This window comes from Rattus norvegicus, chromosome 2 (genome assembly GCF_036323735.1).
Source record: "Rattus norvegicus strain BN/NHsdMcwi chromosome 2, GRCr8, whole genome shotgun sequence".
NCBI classification, from domain to species: Eukaryota; Metazoa; Chordata; class Mammalia; order Rodentia; family Muridae; genus Rattus; species Rattus norvegicus.
In genome coordinates this window covers 37,357,906-37,376,853 of record NC_086020.1, presented here as the reverse complement: position 1 = coordinate 37,376,853, position 18,948 = coordinate 37,357,906, and the positions used below count along the sequence as shown (strand labels likewise).

Sequence of the window (18,948 nt, the reverse complement as noted above, 5' to 3'; positions counted from 1 at the left end):
ATTATTAGAAGCTGCGACTGGGATTTTTGCATTGTGAGCGGTAGGGTGGGGTTGGAGTGGGGATGGGTTGAAGGTGTTTAACCAGGGGCAGCTCTCCCTACTCATGACAAAGCAAAGTAGGTCTGAGATGACTTTGGGAACGAGGTGGCCACACGAGGGTTTGGTTTCCCTGGCTAAGAGGCCATGGAACCACGTTTCCCTGCGAGTCGTTTTCACAGCGTTCTTCTGAGAGGTGATGTTCAGTGTTCAGCTTCCTAGGTATGACCCCCAGCGGAGAGACAGGCCAGGGCTGGGAGCAGTGGGCGGGTGCAGCTCTTTCCTCCTTGCTTAGGCACTAACTTGCTAGCGAGCAGGGAAGTTTCCACCTAGTCCAGGCTGGCCTGGAACTCTAAACTCTCCAGATCTGCCTTCCTCCTCTCAACTGGGACCGACAACTTTGCCCCCCTCCTTTTTTGTTTTTAATGTCATATTGAGGCAAGAGGCAGAATGGGTGGGCCCATGACGCAGGAGCTACTCAGAGAGAGCAACATATTCATTTCTGACTGGAGGAATTACACCAGATCTCTCCTCTGGTTGGGGCAAAGGGAACACGATGCACTCTGTGAGCCTGGCTTAACTCAGGACGCACCAAAGAATAGACAGTCTCAGTGTAAACTACTTCAGCGCCCAGCCAGTTCCCTCCCTAAGACCTCAGTCGGGCCACCTGGCCGGAGACAGTGTGGTTTTCCTCACCAGCAATCCCCCTACCTGTAAGAGTTCTTTCTCCTTATTCGTTAACACTCGGACCCTGGTCACACCTTGTCCTCATTGTCTTCTTGGTTGTGAGACAACATGTGCGGGATTTGATCACACTATGAGCTCTGAGAGTGAGTTGCTGGCTGGGAAAACCTGCTGTTCGATGTGCTGTGACTAGCCCTGGCACATACCTGTACTCCAGGTACACCTGAACCTTTCTGTTTATTTTAAACAGGATTCAATAAAGTCCACCATGGGTCAAGAAGTGGAGCCGGCTACTAGTTGACAGAGAGTGAACATAGGATAAAAAAAAAACAAAAAACAAAAAACAAAACCCAGAGAGTAAGAGGAAGTCGGGAGGGTGGGATAGAGAGATGTACAGGAAATACAAAGGAGACACATTCAGTTTGAATGGTTTTGAGACGGTGTGGAAAAGGGGAACTTCCTTTTGGGATGTCAGCTGTGGAAGGAGGTCAGCTGGGCACTTTCTCTGCCTCTCTGAGAAATCATGCTTTCACCCAAGCATCTGACTTCTGAATCTTTATCGGTAAAATCAAATAATAAATATTTAATTAAAAAAAAATAGACAACAAACTTGGAAGGTGTTTCTTGTGAGGCTTTGCTGACTGTCCATCGCCTGGCATTACAGATCCCTGAGTTTGGGCTTGTCAAGGGCCAAGAAAGTCTCCAATGTTCTCAAGAAACAAAACAAACAAACAACAAACAACAAACCCCACAGTGCTTAGTTGCTGTAACATGTGTTTAAATAGCCCAGGGTAGAGGAGTATGGACGGAAACTCATCCTGTGCTGGCCGTTTCGGGAACTGGATAGAGGAGGACAGTACTGAGCCTTTTTCCTTGAGCATAGGTTTAAAAATGCACATACGTGACAAACGTGTGTTGATAATTGTCTAAAGTCAGATACTCTGCGTTAATTTATTTTTTAGCTGTGCACGGGACACTTTATTCCTTCTGTTAGCATGCTGGGCTCTTATGAAGATAATATTTTAACTAAATACATAATGTCTCAATTCCCTTAGACCTCCACGAATAGTTGCCATTTCTCTGGTTTTTAGGCCCTTTCTCTTAACGAACAGGAACTGAATTCTGAAGTTAACCAGAAAGATCAACCTGGTTAGAATATGGTAGGGAGGGGGCTAAGTCCTCCCTTTTAGTTTTAGGGGACAGGGTCTGTAGATTGATGTCTATATGTAGGTGAGGGCAGGCACAAGATAAGGGAGGGCCTGAGATTGGCCAGTGGAAAAGAAAGGTGGAGGCAGAGTTTTTTGTAAGGCGGGAGAGATGAGAAGGTAGAGGAAGAACCAAAATGGAGGCAGAGAAGGACGACCCAGATCTGTGTGGCTTTAAGTGGTCACAGGTAGCTATGGATATTTCATAAGGGATGGATTTTTATAGGACAATTCGTCTTGTCTAGGTGGGCAGTTCATACCAATATCAATTGGTTTTGAGTTTGTTGTATAGACATTTTGTGGAGTGAGAATTTACTGATATATATCTGATTGATAAAATTATAAGCTTCTAGAGTTTTGATTTTTCCACAATATTGGGAATTGTGACGATAACCATAGGGGGCAGATGCTGGGAGTGTGAACAGAGTTCGCAGCAGGAAAGCCTCGAGATAGGCGGTCTCAATATGAGACTGGCACGGCAGTGACCCACCTTGGGAACTAGATGAATGGCCACTGATGGGGCTAGCCATGGCAGTGAGATGGCCCCAGGGTCCAGAGAGTAGCGGACGGCAATATGGAAGAGAGATTGGGAGCTTGGCCAATCAGGTGGAGACATTTTGAGGGGTCTGGGCCAGAGAGTCTGACGAGTACGGCTAACTGAGATGAAAATACCCCACAGATGCCATGTGGCTCTGCAGTGCTGGGGAGAGCGTGGATTGGTGTATAGATTTTTATTTATATTATTTATAACAACATGGCTAGCCTAGAAGTGACTAGCCTTGAATTAGCAATCTTCCTGCCTTGGCCTTCAAGGATTACTGGAGTAGGCCACCATGTCCTCCCAACAATAGTTTTAAAATAAATTTTCCTGGGCTGGAGAGATGACTCAGTGGTAAGAACACACACTGATCTTCCCAAGGACCTGAGCTCAATTCCTAGCATCCACATTAGGCAGCTTACGACTGCATGCAACCCCAGCGGCAGAAGGATCGCACACCTCTGACTCAGTGGGCACTTGCTTTCACCTCCCCCACACACATAATTAAAATAATATAAATAAGACTTAAAAATGAAGTTCTCTTTTAGATCCAGACAACAGCTCTAAAAGGGCCATTGCTGACACTGGTTATTATGAAAAAGAAATTCCGGGCTGCTCAGGGAGCTTCTAAAAGGGCTGCTTAAAGAGAGGAAGGACATTCAAAACGATCCGGCTATTTTGCGAGGGGGAAAATACATATGTATACTATGAAAAAAACACAGTATGGATTCACAGGCAATTTTCAGACAAAAAAATGTTGGGAAGCAGTGTTTAATTGTTGTCTTAATACGTATGCACACGTGTTTTAATAAAAACCTAGGCTGAAAACTCAGAGTTGAAGGTGGGTAAAAGAGTCCTTACCCTTTGAAAGACTCAGCATTCAAGAATGGCAGCCTTCCCAGGGGTTAGGTATTTGTCGATTCACCTTTAAAGGAGGCCAAGAGGGGAACCCTCACTCCTAGGAAGTCGTTACTCTGCTTTTGTAGGCTCGTTTCAGACTTGCCATAAGAAAACAGAATGACGTTGGAGCTACCGAACAGGGTCCATTCATCCTTCTGTGCTGGGGAGCGTCTGTGCAGAACCCCACACCAGTGCAGCTGCGCACCGCTGACAGAACTTGCTTTACTGGCCCCTCCCAAAGGAAAGTGTTTCCTCCAGAGCTGTTTGCTAATTTCCAGGTCCAGGGAAGAGGCTTGGTTTCTGGTCTTCAGGGTGACTCAATCCTCAGCCTGGCCAGAGATATTTCTTTACCAGACAGATGACACCTGTTAGGTGACTCAGGCTCTCACTTGCTTTAGAAGTGCAAAGGGCAAGACATTTACAAGCCGTTGAAGCCTCTGAATTTTACATTTAATTAAGAAGCGATGTCAGTCACTTTTAGACAAAAACACTGTCATTTTTATATTGAAATATAAAACCTTTGAACCTTTGGAACTTGTCACCCATTCAGAGCACAATTGAAGTTTCTTTTGCAATATTAATTTGCACAGCACATAAACTATTTTTGACCAACATTATTATATGCAAATTACTCACTAGATTTGACATTGACTTAGTTTGATTTTTTTTCTTTTCTTTTTCAAAAGTCAACCTATTCTATTTTGGGAGATAGTCTAAAGAAGCAAATTTTAAGTGGATCTGAATTTCTATTCTAGTGCTAAAATGAGCACAGAGAGATCTCTAAGGTGACATGGGAGTGAACAAAAGTCATTTGAAGAGTTGGGGTCTGACATGGTAATCTTGAAAGACAGAGATAGGGGATAGTTTGTACAAATCGTTTCTGCAATTGAGGTTAAACGTGGGATTGAAACCGTGGTCCTATCACTTCTCTTCCGTGGGGCTCTCCCATGGTGGAGATGTCGGCTTTAAGCACATCGATGAGTCAGGTAACAGCATCTTCTTCTTTTTTTTTTTTTTTATTAACTTGAGTATTTCTTATATACATTTCGAGTGTTATTCCCTTTCCCGGTTTCCAGGCAAACATCCCCCTCCCCCCTCCCTTTTTTTATGGGTGTTCCCCTCCCCATCCTCCCCCCTTGTTGCCCTCCCCCCAACAATCTAGTTCACTGGGGGTTCAGTCTTAGCAGGACCCAGGGCTTCCCCTTTCACTGGTAGCAGCATCTTCTTGACCTGCATCCAGCATTGCAGGTCCACGCTGTGGGGGATATGGAGGTCAACCTTGAGAAGGATAGAGCGGGATGGAGAGCGAGTTGCCACAGGCTCCTGCGGCTACATGCGAAGAGTCCTGATCTGCGCACAGCAGAAGGTCTAAGATGGTTCCCAGCACACTGGTGAAACAGCACAAAGGAACTGAGGCTGCTTCCCTCACACCCTTCTTCTCGGAAGTCCTACCAGGCGACAGTACTCCACCCTTTGCCCCCACTCCTGAGTTACCTCATCAGGCAGGGCTTTCATTGGGCCACAGTGATGGTGTGGTGAGATACGATTGGCTGAGGATTTAGGGGCTTGAAATTGGCTCCAACACTGTATATGCGCTGCGCAATAAACTCAGATCTGCACCCTGACGCGGGTCTCTGGAGTCTGATTCCTGGGATTTATCATGTTGCTCTCTGTTGTGCTCACTCCCCCAGCCCCCGTTCCCACACTATTACTCTGTTATTGTTTAACATGGGAACTCTACTGAAATGGAATGCTGTCCTATATTTTTTTCTATTGCATCTTCGTTTGTCAAGATTAGTTCTCTTTTAAATCTCAAAATAAAATGTTTCCTTTTGCTGCTTTGTGTTATAAAAGGTGTGTGTGTGTGTGTGTGTGTGTGTGTGTGTGTGTGTGTGTGTGTGTGTGTGTTGAGGGAAAAGGATAACTTAGTTCAGTCTCTCCTTCAGTCACATGTGTCTTGGAATCCAACTTAGGTGGTCAGGCTTGACTGCAAATGCCTTTCTCTGATGAGACATCTTACTAGCTTCTTATGTAGTAAAGTTTAAAACCAGGAGCCAAATTATTTCTAGTTCCCACTAGTTTGGCTGTGACTACTTTTCTGCCCATTCTCCTTGACTCAGAGCACACAGTTTAGCCATCTCTGTGGGTACTGCCTGCCCAATATACTCTTGTCCATCACTATCATTTACATCCTTAGGACGGTCTCTCTAATACCAGTTTTTGAAATTGGGGATGGTGTTGTCTTTTGTTTTCATTTTAACTGTGGATATCACCAGGAGGTGATTTTAAAAAAATCTATCAATAATACAGCAAATAGGAACTAAAGTTCTACTCACTTACATCGGACTAATTTGATTTTTAAACATACCTATCCTGATGATAGGGCAAGAGGAAGAGCATACAGTGTAATTTGATTACCTTTGAGCCACAAATGGATTTGTGAGTGTATTTAACCAAGCACTGGCTTGCCAGGTTCCTCAGCAGATGGGTGAGGAGCTGGGGCAAAGGGGCAGAGCCACATATCTTGCCAGGTTGAGTCAGGCCAGTGTAGCTGCTGGCCGGGCATGAACGTGGGCGGCCACCTGTGGCTCTCCGAACAGCTGTTTGGTAGGGGGCCAGACAAAGTCCATCATGGGGTGGAGGCAGGAGGCCAGTTGGGCGGCCAGCACATTCTGGCATGAGCTGAAAGAACACCTGGTTCCACTCTGTGGACCTACCACAGAAGGTCAAGAATGTTCTCACTGGCGGCAACCTGATGACCTAAGTTTTCAAGTCTCAACAGCCCTAGTCTGATTGAAATAGAGAAAAACCCAGTATCTTCCTTAAACTGTATACTGAAGCCAACCTAAGAACCACTGGGTTCCAGCTATGTTGAAATAGGTCAGCTAGGTCATTTGGTGTGTTTGGGAAAGGTGTGGGGGCTGTCAGGAAAGGGAGGGCTCCATGATTTATAGCAAGGCTTTCTCAGGAAGGTGAGTGTACTCTTCATGGCTGGGGCAGATATCTTTTGTCCTAGGCTGGCTCTGATCTACTTTCCCACAAATGTTAACTACAGATGTGCTTACAAACCACATGGGCCCTCACTTCTTTTGTCATCAGACATTGGGTTTCCATCCTGACATCTAGCACTCACATCAAGGTGGAAGGCAGAAACACATCCTTGGGCCTTGAGGCCCTTCCTACTGTCTTCTAGGAATGAGGATTGTATTTCTTCAGGCCTAGTGAGTCAGTTGATTTTGACCTCTGTGTACCCTCCCCAACTTTCCATCCCAGATGTCAACAAGATGCCAAAGAAGGAACAATCCTCTCACCGGTCCTGTGATTCTTAACAACAAACTCAGTTGACAGTGACTGGATGCTTGATAGTATTGTCTGCTGGGTTCTGCTGTATCCTGTCCAGCGAGGGGGTATATATACGTACTTGCCGTAGGACATGAGTGATAAGTACATCTGAGTTAGATAAAGGGGTGACTGAATGCCCTACTCCTGAGATGATCTAGACAAGCATTTCCTACTGCTGTCTTTGTTTGGGGTATCTGTGGTGCCAGCAGCAGTTCGCTGTGTGCACAGCAATGTGAACCCATAGGGTGACCTTCTACCCACAATTGTCCTTGCTGAGTCACAGGCTGGGCCTCTCTTTCTGCCCCTGGGCTGCTTTGAGTGAGCATCTCTTCCCTCTACCGGGCACATTGCTTTCCCCTGGCTCCAAAGGAGCAAGTTAGCTACTAAGTCAATGGGTCAAGAAAAGTTTGTTTTTCTTATGAGTTGTTTCTTTCAGGTTTTATAGCTGACTAGCACCAAGAAGATTGGTTTTCAGAAGTAATAAGGCGCAGACAGATGAAATCTACCTGGTCAGACTCAATGCTCTGCTATGATGGGATGAAAAACAATGTTCGGAACCAAAGATATCAGACAGTGCAGGGCCTTATGACATATGGTGAAAAGAGGACATTGTGGTGAAAACCAGCTAAGACTTGTGTAGGTCAGAGCTTTCAATAGGCTAGGGGAAGGCATGAACCAGAAATCAACACAGGTATTAATGTGGCTTCCCTCACTAAGAAGAGCCTTCCCTAGACAGAGCCCCATTTCTGGCCTTAGACTGTGGGAGACTCCTCTATGGAAGAAATGTAGGAGATGGGTGGATGAAGTAACCCTCTGAGAGAGAGAGACAAGACTACTTTGCTTTTGAGCTTAAGTTTGAGACTTGAAATCTGAAGCACAAAACTACTTTGAAGCCCTATGTTAAGTTATCGAATGTGTTCAAATGGAAAAATTAAAATCCAAGTGCAGCTTTGATTCTGGAGGAATCAAATCATAAATGGGGTAGATGTAAAGGTGGGCCAACTCAGAGTCCTGGATTGGGCCTGAGTGATGGCTGTGCGGTTTAGCTGACAGTTCTCTTGCTTTGCCCAGGCAAGGGGTGGGGCCAGCTCTACTGCTGCAGAGTAGGACTGGCTCTCAGGTGCTCACAGAATCAGGGCCAACTCTCCAGGGCTGCTCTGGTTAGGGTTGGGGTGATCTCTTCCATTCTCACTCCCTTGTCCTTGGGGCCAGCTCTACTGCCCTGTCCAGGTTTGATGCAGCTGTTCTCCCAATTGCAGTCATGACCTAGGGATACAACAGCATATCTGAGAAGAGCCCCAGTGAGGATCCAGTATTAAGAGTGTAGCAGAAGCCAGAGGCCTCGGACCAGACCAAGGAGTCATTGCAATAAACTTCTGCAAGTAAAGCTGTTTGGGAAAAAGGGTGTACCGGTGTTATACACCATAGCTTCCAGTGAGATTTTAAGAATTTAATTTATTTACTGCTTTGTGTGGAGGGTTAGGTTGCAAGGGCAGAGGGCAGATATGGAGGGATGGGGGAGTGTGGTGCATGATGTGAAATTAACAGAATCAATAAAACTTTTTCAAAAAGCAAATTCTAAGTGTAGATTATCTGTCACTCTCTGGCCAGGAACTGATTTGGTGTGTGTACTGTGATCACTTATTAGAATTTCCAATTCTCCTGGGCTAAGATATATTTTTCTTTCTGAATTACATTTCATTTTTTTAAGATTTATTTTTATTTATATGAGTACACTATAACTGTCTTCAGACACACCAGAAGAAGGCATTTGATTCCATTACAGATGGTTGTGAGCCACCATCTGAATTTCTTTTTCCTTTTAAAAGAATTAATTGTATGCCAGACATTCAAATTCACATTTTTGTTACCAAGGTTAATATGTAACTTTGTTCTTAATTCACTTGTGCAAATACCCTGCCTTTTGGCCTATAATGGCTTTGGGGTTGGAATATTGCTCCCTAGAGAGTAGGAGGATCTTCTGAGAGTCAGCACCATAGCAGGATAGCATCATACCAGATGCCTCAGAAGGAAAGAAAACATCTCACTGGACGCTTGAAAGCAAAGTACAGATATAAGTTGCAGGAGTTTAAGTCAATGAACATCTTGGTGTCTCTTCTTCCTAGCAAGATTATGCTTTGTGGTTAAATGGTCAGTTCCCTTACACTCTTTATAAATTGAATGTTCATAATGTTTTCATGTTTGGGACCTAGGCTAGCCTAGGGGAAGACTTTCCCAAGACTACATAATTATTTCATTTTGCTCAGTCTTACTGATTGGTTGATTGATGGATTATTCTGAGAAAGGGTCTTGATACATAGCAAAGACTGACCTCATGACCCAACCTAACAAGTGCTGTGATAATAAATAAATACTACCATGCCTGGTCCAATCTGACTTATTTTATGTGCAATATTGCACGCGTATGTATGGGACAAGTGTTGGTAGAATAAAACATCGTTGTGTTCAGTCATTTATGTCTTCTTAGTTGATTTAGTCATTTATGTCTTCTTAGTTGATTTAGTCATTTATGTCTTCTTAGTTGACAGATGAAGTTGCTACTATGGAAACATTTTATGCTTCTGTATGGCCTTCAGTCTGAAAGGGAATGTCTGAAGATGAAAAGTGTTCCCATTATGTTTCTATGTGCCCAGTGGAATCATCATAGAAAAATTTGTCCAGTATGAGTTCACTGTTCAGTTCTCTTTCCGTGGTGAAGCATCTATATCTTTAATAAAATGGATAATTTGTAGGGGAGGAAAAGAACAAAGGATGGAAATGTCCATTGTTGAATGAAGGTGTGTGGCAGTGGCCATGGATTCCTTTCAAGCCTTTTGAAAAGTATGCTGGTAGGCGGCTAGCAGGGGCAGCCCAGTGGAAAGCCTGAAGCCTTTGCATTTATTAGAGCTATGACACTTGGCCAGATGCAATCCCGGAGGCCATGATGAGAGTATGGCAAAGCCCTCCATCATGCAGTGCTTGAGTAAATTTGGACTATAGATATCTGGTACTCTCAGGGACAAGCACTTACTGCTACAAGATCAAGGCAATCATTTTAGGAAACAGACAACTTCATCTGCATCACTTTTACAAGCTGAAGATTTTATTATTTACTGAATTATCTATGTTAAAAAACATCTGTGCCTGGTATGAAATTTCACTCCATCAAGTGTTGCAATGACTTTCATTTCCATTACGAGCAGGAGAATGAATAAAGGACAGGTGTTAGGAAACATGGCAATAAATTAGAATATAATTTACAAAAGCAAAAATAGTAACAGTGTACCACATTAATACCGAGTATAAAATAATAAGCAACAACTAGTCACAATAATACAAAGGTAATTTTGTTCTGTATTATTAACGATACCTATAAGACATTCACTCAAATACATAAATTCCTAATTAAATGGACTATTGGGAAGTCATACCTGCCTTTAGGGGTTCAATCATTTGGGTATATTTAACATTCCTTTTTTTGGGAGGCCTTTATGCCAGTGGCAGACACTGCTCCTAACCATGGGTACCCTGGTACCCTAAGTAGTCAATACAGCTCATAACACTTGGAGTGCTTGCCAAGGCAGCCCGGCCTCCGCTGCTGATCCCTGCCACCTTGTAGGACAGAGATGGCTGCAGTAGCAGTGGTGGTGTGCTGTGCTATGGAAGATGCTCTCTGCTCTGTGTAACCTGCTCAGGATTAAGTTCAGGGTCTCCTTGAGAATGTTGAATCCTGTTATACCCATGCTTTGCTTCCCCCACAGAAGGAAGGCTGTGCTGCCCCTGGCAGTAGCCTGTCAGCAATGCCAATGCACTTCCTGTGGAGAGCTCAGGCTGATCTCTTATCCTAGCTAAGCACAGTACCTGGGAGTCAGCCCTTGCGGTGTTAGCTTCCAAGTGAGGTAAATACAGCTTTCTACAAGTACTGTAGGAAATCTTCTTGGAATATAAGCATGAGTTAGTATTAAAGTTGATTAAAAAATATCAGATCTGGATAGCAAGCCTATGTGTAAACTGCCTCGGCGATCGCCAGTCTTCCTATATTTTACCAGGCACATTAGCACCAAGTTAACTGTCCTTTGAAAAGGACCAAGGGAATTCAAGTCTGGGCCAGGCTCCCATGTGTTGCCTTACTTTACTGGAATGGCGGTGATGGCACTCAGGCTGGTCTTCTCAGGGCAGTTATATGGAGGTGTTGGCCTCCTCTGGAAAACGTGGGGATGATACTGAGGAAGAAGCAGGGAATGAGATATGGCTGGTCACACTGGACTGTGGGCTAGCATCCAGGCCAACTGTACATAGCAAGTAAGAAGCCGAGGAGGCCTTTGGTGACAGCCTTTCTAAGGTCACCACATAGGTGACACACCAAAATCTATCTTCAGAGCACAGTGGTAGATAAGTGAGACATGCTCTTAAATGAAAATATTCTCTTTGTTACCATGTAGGTGTTTAGTTTGTTTTAGACGATGCTGTGTGTATGGGGCACACATGTGAAGGACTAAGGAGGTGTGCTCGACAGAAAGCACATTCACCAACAACCTACTACAAATTACAAATGTTCAAGTACGAAGTATTAGCGTAAGCAAGTACCCTTAAAAATCTACTTGTCGAATCTTTTGATGGCAACTTGTGAAGCTTGGAGATGGGAAGACCCAGGCTAGTCATTTCAGTTCAGTAAAGTGTGATTTTTAGAACCTGACACGCCCAGGAAACTGGGTTTCACATTTAATTGCCATTGAGACTATCTGTAAAAATGATGTGGTCAAGTGACTTTTAAATTTATATTGTGATCTCTCTTCGTGGAGCTTTTCTTCTTTGGTTGTTATCCTCCCCGACTTTAAAACTCACAGAAACAGCACATTTATATGCAAGCAAACTCACCTGTTTCCCCCACTCAGGAGTGTCTGCACACACACACACATACACACACGTATACACTTGCTCTCATATAAATAAATGCCCTTCTACCATATCAAAGAAGGGACATCTGGAACCCATCGTGCTGTCAGCAAGTGGCTGTTACTGAGCGAGCTTATCTTTCCCATGGCATTGTCGCCATGAGCTTACCATGCATGCAACAGCCCAGTAGGGCAGAAGCTGATCTGTGGCTGGTGGGGATGTAAACACTAAGGAGTCCGGGTGACTCGAGTACGGCACCCCACGTGATGGCTGCAAAGGGCATGGTGCTTCAGTCTCTGCCATAGCCTAGGTCTGGCTTCTGCATGAAATTGAAATGTTTCTCTCTTAAAGTTTTAATGGAAATCTCAGCTTCACTTGCACGACGGCAAGCTGGCCACTGAGTTTATAGACATGCGCAGCTGCAGCAATGGCTGCGCGGCTTCAAGCCAAGCCCTCACTGTTACTGGAGTTTATACAGGGCTCACAGCAGTGTTCAGAACAGGGGTTACTCCTAAGGAAAGTAAGTGGGACAGAGAAAAATAATACAAACTTTCATTACTTTTGATTTATAGTTGTTTCTTAAATTACAGTTTAAAGCCCATTTTATAATTTAAGTTTGGTGCTATTGTGGTGCGATAAAGGGTAGTAAATATTTTTAAGCTATGACTTAAGAATTCTGACTCTCTTCTACTTTCATAGTTAACCAAGTCATAATAACTACATTTTAAACAGTCTTAAATACAAATGGATTCAGTGTCATTGCTAAGTCCATAATAAAAATTATCTTAATGGTCCAAGGAGGTAAACAGGCTGTTAGATTTACTCGAAAGAACACAAACGTTCCACAGTAAGTGAGTTTCCTGTGTTGTTTGGATCTCTCAGATCTCCCTCCTGATACCGTGTCCAGCACTTTGGATCAATAAATCCCACTTCACAGAAGTTAAAATAATATTGAAATCCTGTCAGCTGGGGCTGACCAGTGGTTACATTTTCCACAGGGTAATGCTTTTGTAAGAACATCCATCCGCTTCCTCTGGGTGGCTCTCGTTGACGGACGGGTTTCCATGATGAAATGACAGGACTGTCTGGCTCTCTGCGGGTCAGTGTCCTTGGCAGGTCTTACAACACATCTGTCTGAAGTATGCGCGGCTGCAGAACTTGAACTTCAGCACCAGTGGGCAATATGCCACTTTGTTCACATCTTTGCACTCTAACAAACAGAGGCAGAAAGTGGGAAACAATCAGAGTCACGTCAGCGAGCTGATGAGCCTGCCAGCGAGCAGGGAAGACCCCACTGGCCGATCCACCCTGTCTTGCGTGTCCCTGTGACTTCTTTTTTTATTTTTTTAATTTTGTTTTTGTTTTTAAACACACTGTCTGGAACAGCCTACCAGAAACATTCTTTTGGTATATTTTAACACAGTTTTAAAAAAAATGCAAGGCTTTTCTTCCAGAGTTTTATAAGTGTGGTGCATGCCCACTGTGTCTTGAAAGAATTACCATTTGTTGGGATGAGTGATCGCTTTAGACATCTTGGAAACACGAGTCATTTTTCTTACAGTGTTTTTATTGCTTCTTTCTCAAGGGTTGTTTTATTTAATGTGTAAGGTTATCCAGAATCAAACCTGAGTCGCACTGTCTGATCCCAAAGTCCACATGTCTTTCAGTCACGCTGCACGCAAAGGTGCGGACAGTGTCTGGACTCAGCAACTCCATCATAAGGAGGAGAGCTGTGAGGGGCTGGCCTCCAAGGGCAGCCCTCTATGGGCTTTGGAAACATAGAAATGTCCTTTTTAATCTGGAAGTGAGCTACAGATACGGCCTTCTTTGCTCCTGTGTGTATTTTCTCACCAGCGTTAGAACAGCCACAGCTGCAGTGTGCAGCTCTTGCAACCAGAGGTGAAGGAGTGAAAGACCCCCTCCTCCCCCAGGGCTGGTGGCAATGGTGAGGCTGAGAACTTCGATTGACAGGGGCCACGCCTTCCTCTTCCATCAGTACAATCTACTACTGCAAAGGTGACTCCTCTTTAGTATTATGGTTATTTTATTTGGGGATTTAAAAATATTTGAGAACACAGTTGCTTAAATTTCCACATTCCTCTACCTGATTATACTGAGCTATCCCAAGAAAACCACTTCAGGCAATTCAGACTCATGGCGACCCAGGAATAATTCAATGTAACGTAACTTTTGGTGTTCGTTTGTTCTGTCCTGGTTTCAAATCTGCATGGACATGAAAAATGAGTATAAACTAAGGAGAGTGCTGCTAGCTCTTCTTAAAGAGTGAGGTACAGTCTTATGCTCCTGCTTTAAAAGCTCTTTTCCTTCCAATCTGAAATAGGAACCCTCAAGTCGTCTAAGAATATAAACTCTGCTGTTTTACTTGAGTGCTGTCAACACCCCCACTCAAGAGTCAATACAAAAGGGAGGAATAGTTAGAAATTTGATTGGAAAATGTTGTATTAGGAATCTCAGTGAATTTGTTTGGGTTGAAAGGTGTTAATGAGGGGCCCAAAAATGTCCCATTTAAAGTTGCACTGAAGAAGGAGCTCAGATGACAGAGCCTCCTGTGCATCCTCTTCTGCAGAGTGGAGAGCAGTAAGTGCAGGAGAGAGAACCGCTGCTGCTGTCACCCACGGTTAGGAATTAGTGCCCTTCTGCCTGATTTTAGGGAGAAAGCAAGAGGACACGTGGTAACCTTCTCGGTGAAAATACAGCACTTCAATTACTACTGAGGAAATATTGCCCCCAGAGACACAAATCAGCTTTGAGACCGAAGAGAGGGCAATATTCTTTGGGTCACAGCTTTATTGGAAGAATCATGACTCCATTTTTGGAAGATATCTTAGATTGGGAAAATTGAGTCAAGCAAAATATTAGTAAATACAGACCTTTTTAACCCTTTGATTTAGACTTTGTGAATAGATTTTAAAAATGTATAGTGAATAAAGTGGAATCTTCTTTTTCTACCCACTCAGTATAAATAGTGGAGGATTTTTCCATGGGTAGGTACTGGAATCTGGAATTTCTCCTGCAAGTGGTGGCCATGAACTATATCTAATCCACAGGGGTGGGATGCAAGTGGGTATTAGCCTAGGTGTCCCTCCCCAAACTGCTAAGTTAGTTCTCAACTAACTTCTTTGGAAGCAGAAAATCATCAGGTCCTAGAAGCAGGATCAAGCTTAGAGAGGTGGGAACTGATTGCGAGTAAGCACACAAGGGTGGGAAGGTGTGAAGTCAGCGAGATTGCAGTGAACTCAGGCTCAGCCTCTTCTAACGTTCACAGCTCTAAAGCTCAGAAAGGAAGAGCAGAAGCCCCGCCCATTTGGTGAAGCATACATGAGGTGATGCATACCGTGAGGAGCACAGGCCAAGGCATCCAGCTCAGCTAGCCACCGCTGGGTAGCCCTCCCTGCTTCTAACAACACTGTCATGTATCATTCCTCTGAGAACTGTCAGATGAGCACAGCAAGATCTCTATATGGATGCAGACAGAGGATTAGCAGAACACTATTAAATAGTGTGGGCAGAGCACGGGGCCAATGGCCAGCAGCTGGGAAAGACCTGGGCAAGCTCCGAGGACTAGGACGAGGACGAGGACTGCTGGGACTCAGTTCAGGCCTTGATGAGATATAGACTATGCAGAGCGTTGTTGAGGTGTGGAGCTCCTAAACAGGGCCATGTGGAAGATCCAGTTCCTACTTTTGGTTTTACCTTCTAGGATCTGGTGTGACTAGAACAAGCAGTTCATTACACTTTGGATTGGCGAAAGCATATTCACCAAAGCTCAGCCACAACTAGTCTTTTATTTACTCAGTCTTTTAACTCCACAAAAGCTTATTTTTGTAACAGCATTAATTAAACAGTGTAACTTATCAGGCACTTCCTTCGTGTGAGGCATAACCTTAGGCAGTTTCACACCTTTATGTTTGATCCTTTTAAGTCTGTTACATGTCAGCTTTCTGTGGACAGCAGAGCTAAGCTTAGAGCTCACGCTGGGTGAACCTCAGGTGGGTGGGCTGGAAAAGCCACTCTTGTTTTGGAGGCAATGTTGGCACTGAAAGTGAGGGTCTCTATTTGAGCTGACACAGTTGGTTGCCGGGCTGGAGGATATCATGGCCAGGTCTCATAACTTTTGAGAGTTTGATCTACCTTCTTAGAGAAGGGAAGAGACGCCTGGGAGAAAAGAGATGTTTCCAGGTCCCAGACATTCAGGATAGACTGAGTTATTCCTCCTAGCCTTTTCTGATTGTAGTTACATTAGTAAGCATTTGATGACTAATAGTCTGCCTCATCCTTAAAATATATTAAAATTATGAAACAGTTTGTCTTCTAATCTTGAGCTAATGTGTCGTACAGCTAACTTACTGCGTATTTGCTGTCCAGATTGTGCCACGCAAGACCACCTCATGTAACTATGTCCTGTGCATTTAACACACACCCTGCTACCTCCCCTCCTTTCCTATCCTTTCCTGTTGGTCCCCTTTGCCTTCCTAGAAGGTTTTGCATCTATTTTCATGTTATATAATATAAATGACTTCACGTATCTATTTAAAATGTATAACCCACAAGTGGGAGAAAACATGATATTGGTCTTTCTGAGATTGGTTTAATTCACTCACTGTGGTTATCTCCAGATACATCCATTTCCTGCCATGCTTGTTCTTCTCTCTATATCTAAAAAATATTTTTAAAATCGATTCCTCTGCTGTTGGAGACCTAGGGTGGGTCCACACTTAGCTATTGTGAGTTTCCGCATTAAGCATGGATGTACGAGTATTGCTGTGATATGCTGACTAGGAATCCTTTTGTTAAATACCCAGGGTGGTATAGCTGGAAATGTAAACTAATCCAGCTATTATGGAGTTTGGAGTTTCCTCTTTTAAAAAATCTACCATATGGCCTGATCATATCATAGTAAGGCAGACTTTTGTGGGAAGAAAAATCACATTTTCCCACTGAAGTAAAAAAAAAAATCACAAAAGAAATGCTTTAGTTTCTGAGTGCTCTTCAGTGCTCTAGTGGAGGTTATTAAAATAGACTACTCACGTTTAGTGGAGGAGATGGTTCTCTGCATTTGGCCTGTTTAAAGACTTGGTCTCTACTATCTCAATTTCTCCATTAAGCAATGTACTAGCACTGGGCCAGTCTTCTGTTGCCTTTTAGCAGTGGAATTTGAGTCAAGGGTCACAGAGTTTTAGATGAGGGCATCTGACTTTGTCTTCTATATCATCATGTACTGGCTAAGAGTGCTCTTGGGAGGAAAACATTCTCTCTATTGTTTTTGTACTCTGAGTGAGAGGCCCTGCCATGTAGATACTAGAAAACATTTAATCTCACTTCTTTTTATACCCTACTCTCTCCCTGAAGATAAATGTCATACAGTATTACAGGGAGAGTAACTTAGGCAGTGCTCACAAACTCTTCATATAAACTAGACCCACTAGAATTGTAAGTAACCTGCCACATATTCTGGAGATACCTTGGTAGCTTTAAATAACAAAGTTCATAAGAAATATATAGACAAACTTTTCATTGATGTGCTAATGAGTTTCTTTCAGGTGTTTTATATTAATCTTTCAAAACTTTGACCTAGAAGATATGCTTTCAAAAATTAAACAGAGGCTATGGATTTAGGATACACTTAGATCCAGTCATTACAACTTTAAAGCTTGATTTGGTCCGTGCAATACAAGACCAGCTCCTCAAGTGGTAGTGCTCTGGCACTAATTGCATCAAACATTATAGGTCTTGTCTATTTTATCATGGGATGAGTTAGAATACACAGGGAAAGATGTTTTCAAGAACAAGCTGGTGCATTTAGCACCATACAGTGCAGGCAGAATGAATACAGACAGACTGCATTCCCTTGAAAGACTCACAAGAGTATATACAGCAAATGGAGTTATAGGTTGAGCATCTAAGGTTTATCTTTTGGATTAGAAAACTATGATCAGCTTCTGATAACTTGTCCATGGCAATGGAGAGCCCACCAATGAATGAGAGCTAAGAAGTGCATAGACATGCAGTTCAGGAGCTGGTATGAGAGGACTTTCACATGACACTTGATGCATTTGGGCAGCGAGGGATGAACTAACAAGTCCCCACTCTACTCTGGTTCCAAGTTAATGTAGATGACCGCCATCTGCTTTGCTTCCCTTCTTTCTCTTCTTTCTCCCCTCAGTATGACCCCCTGGATGCCACCCACATTCAAGATGGTGTAATCCCAACTCAAGTGACAGGAATATGCAGGGAATGCCAAGTGGGTTAGTAGCTCCTTGAAGTGATGATGGAAAATAGAAATCCTGCCTTCCTTATCTCCTTTAAACTTAAGTTGTCAAATGACATTTCTTGTCCTTCTTACTGATTTTCATACAGCAGATTCCATATTAAGGACTAAATTCTGTGGCTATTTGTTACATAAATTTTGTTAGGAGATGTGTGGAGCTGGTTAGACTTTCTCAGACAAGTGTGTCTGAGGGAAACTGAGACCCAGCAAAGCCACCATGTGACATCTCAAGCTGGTAGACCAATGCTACTACCCACAGCTTTCTGGACTAACTACTAGCTCATGGGACACCATGAATCACTATCTGCCAGCAACAAATACTAGACGACAGAGTGCCTTGTGCTACTAAGAAGCTAAAGAGATTTCCCGTATAAACGTGAGGAAACGTGAAATGGCATGAACAACGGATAAGATGGCATTAGGAGACAGAATTTAATTTCAGGGGAGCTTGAGTGGGCTAGACCCATGTGCACTTGGAAAATTTGCATTTTAAATGCTGTGGGACCTGGTCTGTGTATGATTCATGCTTGGCGGTGATGTGTTACCTCGCAGTGGCAGCCTGTCAGGCCTGTCAGGGGCTTGCCTATGAAGTTTTAACCTTTCACTGAAGGCTTTCAGAGAGAACAAAAGCAGATGTTGGACACAGCAAACTGCACCACCCTTTCCCGTCTCCTATCTCCTTTTGCCATTTTAATGTCTTGATGCCCTGCTTCTGCTTTCTCTTATTGTCTCTGACTGGCTTAGACATCCCTCCATTTTAAAAATTTCTGTGTGTGTGTGTGTGTGTGTTTATTTATCTTACTCCAACTCCATTATGACTGTACTTACTTGTCTGAGGCAGGGATATCCCACATTCCAGCGTATTCTTGGTAAACGGTTGGCAAACCAGTGCCCAGACCCTGCTCACTATGCAGTGAATGGTCGGTTCATTCATTGCATCCCTGTGCACTTGAAGAGCTTCTTTATGTCTCTGCTGAAATACTGCGCACCCTACTAAATTACGCTTTCTTTGTGGACAGAGCTTTGTGGTTCCCTAGTCTTGGTGTCTGGCAAAGTAA

At 43.6% G+C, this 18,948-nt stretch overlaps 1 protein-coding gene across 9 annotated transcripts in view; it reads right to left on the bottom strand.

The window, feature by feature from the left end:
- Positions 1-9,776: 9,776 nt before the first annotated feature.
- The window catches only part of Adamts6 (ADAM metallopeptidase with thrombospondin type 1 motif, 6), a 211,818-nt gene continuing 202,646 nt past the window's right edge, over positions 9,777-18,948 (bottom strand). For 8 of the 9 annotated variants that reach the window (XM_039102549.2, XM_039102551.2, XM_017591186.3 and 5 more), the window contains one exon: positions 9,777-12,811. In XM_039102549.2, the coding sequence (XP_038958477.1) occupies positions 12,702-12,811 (110 nt within the window). In that variant the 3' untranslated portion in view covers positions 9,777-12,701. The remainder of the gene's footprint in view (positions 12,812-18,948) is intronic. The other variant, NM_001108544.2, reaches the window with a different exon arrangement.